At 68.0% G+C, this 12,609-nt stretch overlaps 4 protein-coding genes across 4 annotated transcripts; 1 reads left to right on the forward strand and 3 right to left on the reverse strand.

Annotated features, from left to right (window-relative positions):
- The first annotated feature begins 1,158 nt into the window (after positions 1-1,158).
- FA09DRAFT_332807 (hypothetical protein) lies at positions 1,159-2,605 on the forward strand. The gene is made up of 4 exons (XM_025743606.1): positions 1,159-1,997; positions 2,104-2,193; positions 2,252-2,396; positions 2,447-2,605. Exons 1-4 carry the CDS (start codon positions 1,530-1,532, stop codon positions 2,584-2,586), a joined length of 843 nt encoding a protein of 280 aa, XP_025594969.1. The 5' UTR covers positions 1,159-1,529; the 3' UTR covers positions 2,587-2,605.
- Positions 2,606-2,819: 214 nt separating this feature from the next.
- On the reverse strand, positions 2,820-8,349 carry FA09DRAFT_332809 (hypothetical protein). Its single transcript, XM_025743607.1, has 11 exons — positions 8,000-8,349; positions 6,891-7,048; positions 6,549-6,839; positions 6,290-6,497; positions 6,019-6,233; positions 4,185-5,956; positions 3,810-4,130; positions 3,692-3,757; positions 3,546-3,638; positions 3,330-3,491; positions 2,820-3,270 (listed from the first exon to the last, which is right to left on the reverse strand). Exons 1-11 carry the CDS (start codon positions 8,193-8,195, stop codon positions 3,048-3,050), a joined length of 3,705 nt encoding a protein of 1,234 aa, XP_025594970.1. The 5' UTR covers positions 8,196-8,349; the 3' UTR covers positions 2,820-3,047.
- A 756-nt stretch (positions 8,350-9,105) lies between these two features.
- On the reverse strand, positions 9,106-10,572 carry FA09DRAFT_313370 (hypothetical protein). The gene is made up of 5 exons (XM_025740729.1): positions 10,453-10,572; positions 10,121-10,393; positions 10,009-10,064; positions 9,466-9,953; positions 9,106-9,408 (listed from the first exon to the last, which is right to left on the reverse strand). Exons 1-5 carry the CDS (start codon positions 10,558-10,560, stop codon positions 9,152-9,154), a joined length of 1,182 nt encoding a protein of 393 aa, XP_025594971.1. The 5' UTR covers positions 10,561-10,572; the 3' UTR covers positions 9,106-9,151.
- A 219-nt stretch (positions 10,573-10,791) lies between these two features.
- Positions 10,792-11,735, reverse strand: FA09DRAFT_332814 (hypothetical protein). The gene has a single exon (XM_025743608.1). The coding sequence runs from the start codon at positions 11,678-11,680 to the stop codon at positions 11,096-11,098; it is 585 nt and encodes a 194-aa protein (XP_025594972.1). The 5' UTR covers positions 11,681-11,735; the 3' UTR covers positions 10,792-11,095.
- Between the last annotated feature and the right edge of the window lie 874 nt (positions 11,736-12,609).

Below are 12,609 nucleotides of genomic sequence, written 5' to 3' on the forward strand. Positions count from 1 at the left end.
GCCAGCAGCGGCGGTGCCAAGCACCTCTTGCGCTACCTCGCGCTCGTCGGCGTCAGTGACGCTCGTGAAGGCCGTGACTGCGGCGCTGGAGCTGGCGCTGCGTCGGCCGCCACTGCCGCTGCCCTGCGAGACGCTGCCGCGCCGCGACTGGGCGCGCGAGTTGGCGGGCGTCGAGGTGAGAGAGCGCGTGAGGAGCGCATCGAGGTAGGCGATTGAGTTCATCGCGGCCCGGCGATGCGCCGCAGCGACGGCGACGGCGGTGCTGCGGCTGTTGCGGAGATGCCGGTACGGAGGTAGAGGGTGGCTCTAGATGCTGGTGCGCAGTCGCAGCTGGGCGAAGCGCTCCACGCGGGCGAGCTAAGCACGGACGAGGAGAGCAGGGGAAGAGTGCGAGGTGCCAGGAAGCATGGCCCAGGAGCGCGAGTCCGGCAGAGTGAGCAGGCACAGCGATCCGGCGCAAGTATGGCGCGGCGCTGCGAGCTGCCGGGCGCTGTTGCCGAAGTGAGGAACGGGGGAGAGGTGGGTGAGAGGAGAGAGGTGAGAGTGCGAGGCTCGGCGCTTGCCCGGCACCCACGCGGCCGCGCACAACGTGCGGCGCTGCCGCGGCACGATGGGCGCGGCACGGCGCCCGCCCCTCGCCCCGCCGCCAGATCACACCGCACCCCACGCCGGCGTCTACCTCACGCAGGCGCTGCTCCTGCTCTCGCGCAGCAAGCTGCGCAACTTCGCACATCTCGCAGCCTGTCCCGCTCTGATGCTGCTGCGGCGCTTGCTGTACCAGCCGCAGCCGCCTGGCACCGGGCAGGCACGGCCTGGCGCTGCGCCTCGGCATCACCGTCAGCGCACGTCCGCGCGCCGCCGCGCGCGCGCGCGGCGTGGCGCGCGCGCGCCCCGACATGCGGCGCACCCAACTCAGCCGGACGCTGCTTCTTCCTGTCTCGCCCGCGCTGAAGCTCGCCTAGCGACTCGAGCAAGCCTTCCGTCAGCGATCAGAGAGCACATGAGCGTGTTGCACAGCTGGCCCATCGCTGGCTCGAGCCGCGGTGCCGAGCAGCAGCCTCGACCGGCGTCGGGCGTCCCGCTCTCGGCACGGGCAGGCCGGCCAGCAGCGGGGCGGTTCGCTATTTTCCCGCGGCACGCGCGCCCGCCGCGTGAGTCCCTGCCCCACTTCTCGGCGCGCCCCAGCATAGATTCGGGCCATCGGCGGCTTCGATGGAAAGAAGCTCGCGACGAGGGAGCGGCGCTCGAGATGCAGCTCGGGCCACGCGCGCTGCCTCGGGCACCGGACAGCGCCGGACGAGCGTGCCTCGTCTCCGTCTTGCTCCCAGCAGGCGCAGCCTCGAGATGTCAGCGTGCAGGAAGCTCGAGGAGCGCGCAGCCGGCGCCGGCCTGGTGCTGGGGCGAAGTGGAGGTGCGCTGCGCTGGCGATGCACGTGACACTGCCGCGCTGTGGCTCCATGCCGACGGGGCCGCTGCCTCGAGCACCCTCCTTCCACTCCATCACACCAGCGCGCTCAGGCCACTTTCTCATGGCGTCGTCTTTCCGCACTCTGCTGCCCACCGCACGCAGCGCAGCGCGCCTGCAGCCACGTGCGGCGCCTCTGCGCACGCTCAGCACGGCGCCGCATCTGCAAGGCTCGAGCCACGCCAGCACCTCGCGGCATCAACTGTCTTCGACGGTGCCGCATCAGTCGCTCCGACGCACTCGGCAGCACGCAGCGAACTTCTCTTCCTCTTCACGCGCTTTCGCAGCCGCATCCGAGACGCAGAAGGCCTGCCCGACGTGCCACGCCGCCAACCCGCCCGAGGCACTCGTGTGCCAAGACGCAAAGTGCGGTGCACTGCAAGTCGTGCCGCCCGGAGTGTCGCCTTGGCAACTGCTGGGCGTCGAGCGCGGCGCAGCACATGGCTGGCAAGTAGACTTGCCGGCGCTCAAACAGGCATGGCGGAAATGCATGGGCGCAGCGCATCCGGATCGAGCTAGGAATGGCGGAGAGGTGAGTGCAGGGCAGCGTTGCCGATGGAGATGTCTTGCTGCGACAGCCTGCTCGTGGACGAGTGTTTTGCGTCTGGGCTGCGGTACTGATGCACAGTGCACCTCAGCACCAGATACGCCTAGCTGAAGCGCAATCCTCGGCGCTCAACAAGGCCTACGAGACTCTGCGCTCGCCATTGCTACGCGCACACTGGCTGGTGCGTCCCAGATCGGCGTCATCCGCTTGTGCCGCTGCTTATTCTCCTTTGCGCACAGCTCGAAGATCTCGGCGCCGACGTGCCGGCAGAAGACGAGGGCGTAGATGATGCAGAGCTGCTGATGGAGGTGATGGAGCTGCGCGAGGCGCTGGACGAGGCCAGTTCGTCAGAGGCGGTGGACGAGGTTCGCGAGCAGAACGAGGGTGAGCCCCTTGCCTGCGCTACCCGAGGGTCCGCTGACACGCCACAACAGCGCACATCGAGCGGACGATCCAGCAGCTGGGCGAGGCCTTTGCGGCGGAGCCGGTAGACATACAGGCGGCGCGAGAGGGCAGTGTGCGCCTGCGCTACTGGCTCAACATCGAGAAGGCGGCGAAGGAGCGGCTGGACTGAGAGCACAGCAGCATGCCGATGTAGTCAAGTCTCGGACCATGCTAGACTAGCATGGTGCGAGACTTGAAGCGCTGCCCGTCGTGGCGGGTTGTGACAGCGCGCTGCAGTTTGACGTCGCTTCGCAAGGTCGTGCGAGACAGATTGTCTCGCCGCAGCATCTAGCCAAGTCTCGTTAAGGTGCAGCGCTCTGCGCCCAGCTCGCTTCATCCGAGCGTGATCGCACTCAGTCAGAGTCAGGCTGAATGCATGTATCTCTCATCTCGTCGGGGCGCGAGTCGGGTGATGCGCATGGAATCGCGCACGCATCTTGGGTGTGTGTGTCTTTGTGCAACAGGCAGAGAGGGAGGAGGGGGAGGAAAGGTGGCAGCTGGAGGTGGGGAAAGGAGCGGTATCTGTTCGCACAGCGTGACCAGGGAACGGAGGATGGGACAGGAAGTATAAGAGAATGTGGGGCGCCTCGTTCAGAGCTCGTCGGGCGACGGCGGACGGCTGAAGCTGTGGCTGTAGGGCACGCTGTACTGGCTGCCCGCGTCGCTGCGGCCGTCGTCGGTGAGGTGCTCGTCGAAGTAGTGCTGCGCCGTCGAGCGCGGCGTGCGCGGCGTGCTCGACTTGTACGTCATGCCTGCGCTCATGATCGAGAAGGCAATCAGGCCCGTCCAGCCGCACTGGTGCGAGGCGCCGAGGCTGTGGAGAGGGAGACGTCAGTGCTGCGCTCGAGAACGCAAGCCTGTTCCCTGACTCACCCCTTGCCCGAGTTGCCGTCGAAGAACTCGTGCAGCACGACGAGGTTGCGGAAGTGCGGGTCAAAGTCGAGCTTCGGCATGCCGCCGTTGCACGCGCGGCGACCCGCGTCGTCCTGCGAGAAGATGGCGATGAGGCGGTGCTGCAGCTCCTCGGCGACGTGGCTGGCGATGTGGAATCAGCAGGCGCTCTATGGGCGGAGACGGCAGGCGGCTCACCCGAGGTGCATGAAGTCGCCGCTGCCCGTCGGGCACTCGATCTTGAAGTCCTCGCCGTAGTACTGGTAGAAGCGCTGCAGCGACTCGACCATGCTGTGGTGATGTGTGAGCGAGAGCGCAGCAAGACAAGGCGCGACTGCACGCACAGGAAGTTGACGGCCAGCCAGACCGGACCACGCCAGTTGCTGTTGCCGCCGAACATCGGCGATTGACTGGCGCGCGGTGTCAGCACAACGCAGCGTCGCAGCATTTCGCCGCACTCACCTGTCGCCGGACCAGTAGCCCACGCCAAAGTCCTCGCCGCCGACGTTGACGTGGAACGGCTTGTCCTGGTGGTACTTGCTGAGCGAGCGCACGCCGTACTTGCTCAGGAACTCCGTCTCGTCGAGCATGCGCTTGAGGATCAGCTCGAGGCGCTCGCGCGAGACCATCGAGAGCAGGCGGCGCTCGCCGCGGCCAGGCACGCTCATGTTGGCAATGTTGCGCTGCGACATCTCGGGCCGGTTGTCGAGGAACCACTGCACACGCTTGGCGAAGCTCGGGAAGCGCTTCAGCACGCTCGGCTCGAGGGTGAGCGTGGCGTAGCTGTGACGGCATATGTCAGCACACAGCAGAGGCAACACGAACACATCCACTCACAGCGGGATCAGGCCGACGAGGCTCTTGACCGGGATCACCTGGCTCTTGCCGTCGCCCCAGCTGATGGCGTCGTAGTAGAAGCCGTCCTCCTCGCTCCACAGGCTCACGCCCTCGCCCGCGCCGTCGCTGTCCTTGTACGTCATGGCGTCGCTGATGAAGATGAAGTGCTCGAAGAACTTGCTGGCAATGTCCTCGTACGTCGGGTTGTGCTTGGCGAGCTCGAGGGCCATGTTGAGCATGTTGAGCGCGTAGAAGGCCATCCACGCCGTGCCGTCGGCCTGGCGCAGGATGCCGCCCGTCGGCAGCGGCTCGGAGCGGTTGAAGGGGCCGATGTTGTCGAGGCCGAGGAAGCCGCCCTCGAACACGTTGCTGCCGCTCGAGTCCTTGCGGTTCACCCACCAGGTAAAGTTGATCAGCAGCTTCTGGAACACGCGCTCGAGGAAGTCGAGGTCCTCGCGCCCGTACATCTTGCGCTCGATCTTGAACACGCGGAACGTGCTCCAGGCGTGCACGGGCGGGTTGACGTCGGAGAAGTTCCACTCGTACGCCGGCAGCGCGCCGTCGGGCTTCATGTACCACTCGCGCGTGAAGAGGTCGAGCTGCTTCTTGGCGTACGTCGGGTCGATCATCGCCAGCGGGATGCAGTGGAACGCCGTGTCCCACACGGCCGGGAACGGGTACTCCCACTTGTCCGGCATCGAGAGCACGTCCTCCATGTGCAGGTGGCGCCACTCCTTGTTGCGGATGTTCTTGCGCTCCGGCGGCGGCGCCGGCTGGCCCGCGTCGCCCTTGAGCCACTCGGGCTGGATGAACGTGTAGTGCTGCTTGTTCCACAGCATGCCCGCGAGCGCCTGCCGCATGATGTTCTTCATGTCGTCCGAGATGGGGCCCGAGGCGATGCGCGTGTAGAACTCGTCGGCGTCGCGCTGCCGCGCCTCGATGCCGGCGTCGAAGGCCTCGTCGTCGTTGATCGCCGGGTCCTCCTGCTGCGACTTGCGCGTGAGCTTCATGCGCACGACGGCGCAGCCGCCGTTGGCCGGCACGCCCTGGAAGTGGTAGTGCGCCGCGGCCTTGGTGCCCTCCTTGTTGGGGTTCGTGTAGTCGCGCGTCGGCTTCGTGTCCGTCGGCGGCTCCCAGTACTCCTCCTCCTCCTCGACCTCCTCCTCGACCTCGTGCTCCTCCTCGTCGTCATCCTCGGCGCTGTGGCCGTTGGCGCCGTTGCTGCCGTTGAGCGCCTTCTCCTTGGCTGCCTCGGCAGCGCCTGCGGCCTGCTTGCCGGCCGCCTTGGCCGCCTTGACCATGCGCTTGACGGTGCGCTTCACCGTGCGCGTCTTGCGCACGTCCTTCGGCTGGTCCTTCTCGAGGCGGTGCTGCGGCACGATGTGGTCGTGGAAGGCGTCCTTGGCGTACGTCTTGTTGCGGCCGCCGTAGAGACGCTCGAGGTTCGTCTCGTTCTCGGTGAAGAGCAGCTCGGGCGCGATCTCCTCGTCGGAGATGAGCTCCGGCGCGGCACCGCGCTTGCGCGGCGGCGCCGACGGCGCCGGGCTCGTCGAGCAGTACAGGTTCATCGTGTCGAGGTCCTTGTGCGTCGCGCGGATGGTCAGGTCGTCCATCTGCTTGAACTGCGGCTTCTCAGGCTCCTCCTTGGGCCACGACCAGTAGTTCTTGAAGAAGATCTGCGGGATGATGTGCAGGTCGGCCGCCTCGGGGCCGCGGTTGTAGGCGCTGATGCGCACGGAGATGGCCTCCTCGTCGTCGGCGTCCTTGGCGTACTGCGCGGGGCGACGAGCGTCAGCACGCGCCCGCCGTCCACCTTTGCTCGCAGCGCACTCACCTCGACGTAGATGTCCCAGTACCGGTCGTCGTCGAAGATGTCCATGTCGGTGATCTCGAACTCGGCGACGTCGCGGCCGCGGTTGCGCGCCTCGCGCACGAGCTGCTCGTACGGGTACGCCGACTGCGGATACTTGTAGAGCATCTTCATGTAGCTGTGCGTGGGCGTGTTGTCGAGGTACCAGTAGAGCTCCTTGACGTCCTCGCCGTGGTTGCCTGGTGCCACGGCGTCAGCAGTGCGTCACACCTCCTCTCAACACGCCCACACGCACCCTCGTTGTTCGCCAGGCCAAAGAGGCGCTCCTTGAGCATGCGGTCCTTGCCGTTCCAGAACGCGAGCGAGAAGCCGAGGCGGCCGTGGTTGTCGCACAGGCCGGCAATGCCGTCCTCGCCCCAGCGGAACGTGCGGCTGCGCGCCGACTCGTGCGGGAAGTGCGTCCAGGCATCGCCGTTGCCCGAGTAGTCCTCACGCACAGTGCCCTGTGAGAGCATGTCAGGCCTGCAGTGCAGTGGACACGCCACCCGACTCACCCATTGACGCTCAGCGAGGTAGCAGCCCCAGCGACGCCAGTGGCGCTCCTTGCGCGCATCCTCGTCCAGGCGGATCTCCTCCTGCGTCTGCCACGAGCGGTCCGTGGCCGACGCCTCGATGCCGCGCTCAATGGCGCTCGTCGGCCCGCGCCCGTGGCCCATCTCCTCGCTCTCGCCGCTCGCAAACTGGCCGTGCCGCGTGGCGCCCGACGTGGGCGTTGGCGGCGTCGACATGTGCGAGTACGACTTTTGGTGGTACGTCTGTGGGCGCGACGAGTAGTGGTTCGGGTTCTGCACAGGGCGTCAGCGCGCTGCCTAGCCGCACGCAGCACCGGCACCCACGGCGTACGGGCTCTTGTGGCTCGGGTGATAGTCCGGCTTGTGCTCCCAGACCGAGTCGCGCGAGTGGAAGGACGGGCGCGAGTTGGAGCGCGGGCGCGTTGCCTGCTCGGGCGTCGACTCGTTCGAGTCGTTGGATGCCTGCACAGTCGCCTCAGACTCTGCGATGCGACGACAGTGAGTGTGCGTTCTGGGTGTGTGCTGGACGAGGGAACGGAAGACGACGGCCAGACGACGTCAAGGATCGACCGTGCGCGAGATCCTTCCTGGGCCCTGCGATGCTCGTGCCTGCAGCATGGCCGCCGTGCACGGCAGCCGAGGAGCGCCGCACGCCGAGCGCGGCGAACGATGCTATCGTTCGCAGGCGCGCGCGCCGCCTACGCGCGCCCGCATGCACGGCCGCCAGCTCCGCACCGCGGCAGACTGGCCGCGTGCCGCACCCTGCGCGCCCCAGCAGACAGAGATGCACGGCGCTGCACGGCCTGAGCGCCGAGCCAGGCAAGCTTCGCGCCCGTCAAGGCACGGCGCCTGCGAACTCGCGCCGGAGACAGCTCGGACGCAGCATGCAGCGAGCTGCAGCTGCGCCAGGCAGCGCTCCATCGGCCATCGAGTTTGAGCTCGTCGGTCGCACAGATGCTCCTCTCAGGAAGAAGCAGCGGCGAGAAAGACGAGCAAGAGCATTCAAATCGGCCTGGTCCGAGCACAGGCCCCTGACGCTATAAGTGGAGCACTTTGGGTGCTGGCGAGGGGCAGCCGTGCTTCTGTGCATGCTAGGGCTACCCCACGATTCGAATGCGGAGCCCCGTCGGTGCACAACACCGGTGCTCGCCAGCTGTGCAGGCTCGGCGAGCAGCGGGATGTGCGGCGGCAGACAGCCGCAGCGGTGCAGACAGAGAGCAAGAGGTGCGCAAGCTTGAGCGCCAAGGCAGCCCCGGACGGCCAGAAAGCGACAAGAACACGGAGAGCACCAGGAAAGATCTGGCGCTGCCAGAAGCAAGCTGCCTGACGCTGCCGCCGGTGCAGAGCCAGCTGCGACGCAGCACGAGCCACAGCTACGATGACCGCGACGACGGCCACCACACTCGCCGGTGTACTTGGCTCGGGCCACTCACGCTCGCGCTTCTTCTTCTGCGGGTGCTTCTCCTTCGTGCGGTCGGCGTGGTTGCCGCCGCCGGGGATGCTGATGCGCAGGTTCTCGCCCGTCGAGCCGCCGCTGGAGTGGGCGTCGTCGTCGAGCGCACCGTCGCGCGCCGTGGGCGTGCGGCGCCCGTCGGGCTGCGCGTAGTCGGTCGCGTGCGGCGCCGACATGGCGGGCGCGAGGAGGCTCGGGCGGCGCCGGGAAGGAGGACTGCTCAGCGACGAGCAGGAGTGGGAGAGAGGGTGTGAGGGAAGGAGGGTGATGCACGCGGCAGTGATGCTGCGTCTCTATGTGCTGATGCGAGTGCGGCGAGCAGCGAGGGTGGGAGAGGGGAAGCAACGACGGCGAAGCCAGCGGTGCGCGCATCAGGCACGCCCCAGACTGAGACGCACGGCCAGCAGGCAGGCCGGCGGCGGCGACGGCGAGGGTCACGCGCCGCTGACGCTGTCCACGCAGCGCGCCAGCGAATTCGGGCACTGCACCAGTCTCCGCGTGCAGATCGCCCGACAGCCACCAACGCGCCCTGGGCAGGGCCGCTGTCAAGCACAAGGCGCCGTGAGCTTGCATGGCACGAAGCGCAGAACGCATGCTGCTTCTCGCTCACGACCAGAGCTCCGAAGCAGGCTCGAGGGCAACGTCGACAGGGAGTGCATCTTGCCGGCTCGGCCGGCGAAGCATCTGCGCTGGGGTGCGTCAGGCACGGCGCCAGAGCGAGATGGCGCCGAGATCAGCCCCAGCAGGAGTCGAGGGCAGCTGCTGCTGGGAGCGCCGCAGCGAAGGGTCCGCAGGCGTGTCGAACCGACGTTGCGGCGCCGCGCGCGGTGCGCAAAGTCACGCCGCCGCCGGCGAGACTGCCACCGACTCGCAGACCCTTTGCAGCGCCCATCTCGCCGCAGCTCCTTCGCTGTCGAACAGAGATCTGCAGCTGCTTCTAAGTCTCTGGCACGCTTCCGCGCCAGCGTGGGCGGCAAGCGCGGAGCCCCGCTCGCAGGCGGCTGGGGCGGCGTCAAGCTTCGCGCGTCACGCCCCCGCGCGCCGCTCCCAGGTCTATCGTGATGCCCCTCACCCGTCCAACCTCTGGCGCTCTCATGCAGACACAGCTCTATTGCAGCTTCGAGCGGCAGCTTCATCGCTTCCACGCCAGCCATGCGGCGTTGCCCTTAGCAAGGCGCGCGCCCAGCACCTCCTGCTCGATGCTGCAGATGCACCAGCGGCTCGGCTGCGAGCGTTCCTCGACGCCATGCGCAAGCCACTGCGCCAGGAACTCGCGCACGCTCTCCGCCGAGCGCAGCTCGCAGATGACGAGCACAAGGGTGCGCTGCGGCGCCGAGAGCACGTCGATGGTTGCCAGCAGCGCAGGGAAGAGCGAGGGGTTGTAGATGCCTGAAAAAAGAGCGGTCAGACCAGTAGCACTGAAGAGGTTGCGCTGCGGCGACTCACAGTCGGAGGCGAGGATGAGGTCGGGCCACGCCGGCTCGTCTGCATCTGCACTCGCATCTGCACAGCTCGGTCGTTGCTCGAACGACGCAAAGACTGCACGGCGCAGCCTGTCCTGGCGCGCCTCGCTGCCGCTCTGCTGGACCTCAAGCGCCTCGTTCCAGTCCAGAGGCAGAGCGTCCAATCGTCCACCTGCAGACGACTCCCCGCCGAGCGCACTCTGCTGTCGAGCGACGTTGCGCCGTAGCAGCCCTAGCATGGCCTCTTGATCGGTTGCGAGCCACGTCGTTGTGGCGTCTGGAGCTCGCAGCGCAGGGTGCGCGAAGAGCAGCATCGGGAGCACACCGGTGCCGGCGCCGAGCTCGAGGACCCGTGCGCGAGCGAGCAGCTCAGGCTCGAAGAGCGTGCCGATGTCGTCGTCGCATGAGACGGTGCCCGGGAGCAGCGTAGGTGCCGAGAGGCGTCGCAGAATCAGCGAGGCGAGCAGCAGACTGCAGCATGAGCGTGTCAGCGAGTGACGCCGAATGCCCCCCGACCGTAGCGCACCTTGAGCGCCAGACAACGCTGCCGGTGTCGCCGGTCGTCGATCGCAGCGAGGTCACCTAGTCTCAGTCACATCAGCCTCGTAGCTGCGACGGCTGGCAGCACTCGAGCTCACATCTTGCCGCACCTCGACCACGACATTGTTGTCTTCGGCGGACGGCGCGCTCTTCTTGCTGGTCTTCGCTGAGCGCTTGGCTGCGCCGCTTTGCTTTGTCGACTTCGAAAGAGCATCAGAGGCCTCATCCGCGGCCAGCGCCTCGACCTTCACGTCGGCTGAACCATCGCCTTGCAGCGGCACGCTGATGCGCAGCAGGTCTGCCGTGCCATTGACGTAGCCCAGGCCGCGCTGGTCTTGCGGCGGAGGAGACAAGGTGTACAGCAGAAAGGTCTGTTATCGCGATGCATGAGGACGAGCTCGTGCGACACGCCTCCTGCTGCCGCACCTACCTCTTCGTCGGCGTCCGTCACCAGCCGCGCCGAGCCGGCGGCCAGCGGCACGAGGCCGTGCGGCGGCTGCGGCAGGACGTCGAGGTCGCCGGAGCCGCCATCGCTCATGCCTGGGCTGAGCTGTCGGCTCGCAGGTCGGGGCCTTGAGGAGATGCAGGCTGGGAGCCTGGCGCTCCTCGACGCCGCTGCAGCGGTGCGGCCTGCCACGGCACGCTGCCGCCCACGTGGCGTTGCCGCGGCGCGGCACGACGGCGCGGGCGGCGCCGCTGCGCGCCTGCTGGCTGTGTGCTGCAGCCGCGTTCCGCCGGCGGCTCGCGTGCCTCTCCCCCGCACTCCCCCCTCTCGAATGCCCGCGCCGCCTCTCTCGGCAGCGTGGCTGCACGGCGAGCACGCCATTGCTCGAGCGACGACTCGTCGGAATCCTCACGCAGCAAGAGCAGAGGCTGGCATTGCCGCCCGTGCAGGTCTGGACGAGCGAATGGCTGGCTGAGGCGGGCGGACGTCGGAGAGCCGCGTGCACGCCGGCTGGCTTTTAATACTCGCTGGCCGACGGACGCAGCGCTGCGCTCTGTGGCGCTCGCTCGTCCGCGTCGAAGCATGCCTGCCGAACGAGCCGCAGCTGCGTGAGATGAGACTCAGCCGCTCAGAGAGCGCATGCTGAAGCAGCGAGCTGCCGCAGGTGCTGCAGCGCCCGAGAGCGCAGCAGCAGAGCATTCGTCGGCCAGCTCGACGACGCCCACGTTTCTCCGCGCTGCGTTGCGTGGCTCGGTCCCGGCGGCATCTCGTGCTGGAGAGGTGCTGTGCCTGCGGCTGCCGGTCGAGCACGCCTTGGACGCGAGCGTCCCCGCACCGTCGGGGCCAGCAGCGGGTCCACGACGCTGCGAACGTGGGCTCCCGAAGCGCGCGCCCGCCAGGCAGCATCTCTCCTGGCGCCGCTGCGAGCCTGCCGCCGCGAACGCTGCACTCTGCTGCGCGCTCCTCGACGCGACGTGCTCCGGCAATCTCGAACATCCAGCCCGCCAACAGCTGCCGCTCTGGCACGCAGAGGCAAGTGTGCTTCGATGTTTGCGTCTGGCCTGGCACGCTGTGAAAGGAGGGCACGGGGTATGTTTGGGCGTGCGAGATGCGCTAGGCCGGCTGCTAATTCGAGCTGGCCGCGTGCCGCGCCGTGCCGCCGTGCCGTGTACCACAGCGAGGCCTCGCCGGGCGTGCCGTGAGCTGCTTGCATGGTGCACGGCCGTCCGGCGCGCGTCGTGGCTTCGACGGCGAGCTTGCTTTCCGAGGCCCAGCCGCAGCCGCTCCAGCATCGCAGCATTACAAACGCAGCGTCGAGCCTTGGGACAAAGGAGGCAGCCCGCGGCACCCAGCACAAGAGGGGATGCCGAACGCTGCAAGGAAGACACAGCGGCGACGAGCGGCACAGAGCATCGGCATCTCGGCGGCCCCCGCGCCTGCGCGCATCTGGCTTCTCTGCCTGCGCGCCCGCACCGCACCGGTGCTGCCGACCCTGACTCCGCCAGAGGCACGTCCTATGCGCCGCCGGCACAGCCAGCTGCAGCGGCAGCCGCTCAGATGCAGCAGCAGCGGAGGCCACGGTGTGCAGCCTGGTGCTGAGGCTGCAGCCACGTTCCCCCGGGCGCCAGTGCGTCCGCCTGCGCGTGCACAGCCAAGGCTCCGACATGCGCCACTGCACCTGCGCCGTGCGGGTGCCGTGCGCTCACCCAGCGCCGCGCTGTTCCGTGCCGGGCAACAACGCACGACGCGGCGCCTCCCATCCCCGCAGCCGCAGCGCGCCGGCGGAGCGCCAGGCCCTTCGGAGCCCTTTATTTGAATGGACCGTCCGCTCGCGGAGCCAGGAGGCACAGGAATACGGCCGCTGGATCGCGCCGTGGCTCCGGCAGGGCGAGCTGCCTGGCGTATGTGGTGCGCGGTGCAGCCGCCGCCGCCCAGCATCCAGGCTGCGGCTGCGGGCATCGCCGGAGCACGCCGCGCCGCCGTCTGCATCGCTGCATGGCTGGGCCATACCTGGCGAGGCGTGCGCCCCAGAGTCTGCGGCGGCTGACCATGCTGCTGCTGGTCACCGGTCGGCGCCTGCTTGATCGAGATTGCCCAATGCCGCTCGTCTTGGCTCGCGACTGTCCACGCGATCTTCCCTTC

Source organism: Tilletiopsis washingtonensis, assembly GCF_003144115.1.
Source record: "Tilletiopsis washingtonensis strain MCA 4186 unplaced genomic scaffold FA09scaffold_28, whole genome shotgun sequence".
In the NCBI taxonomy this organism is placed as follows: domain Eukaryota; kingdom Fungi; phylum Basidiomycota; class Exobasidiomycetes; order Entylomatales; genus Tilletiopsis; species Tilletiopsis washingtonensis.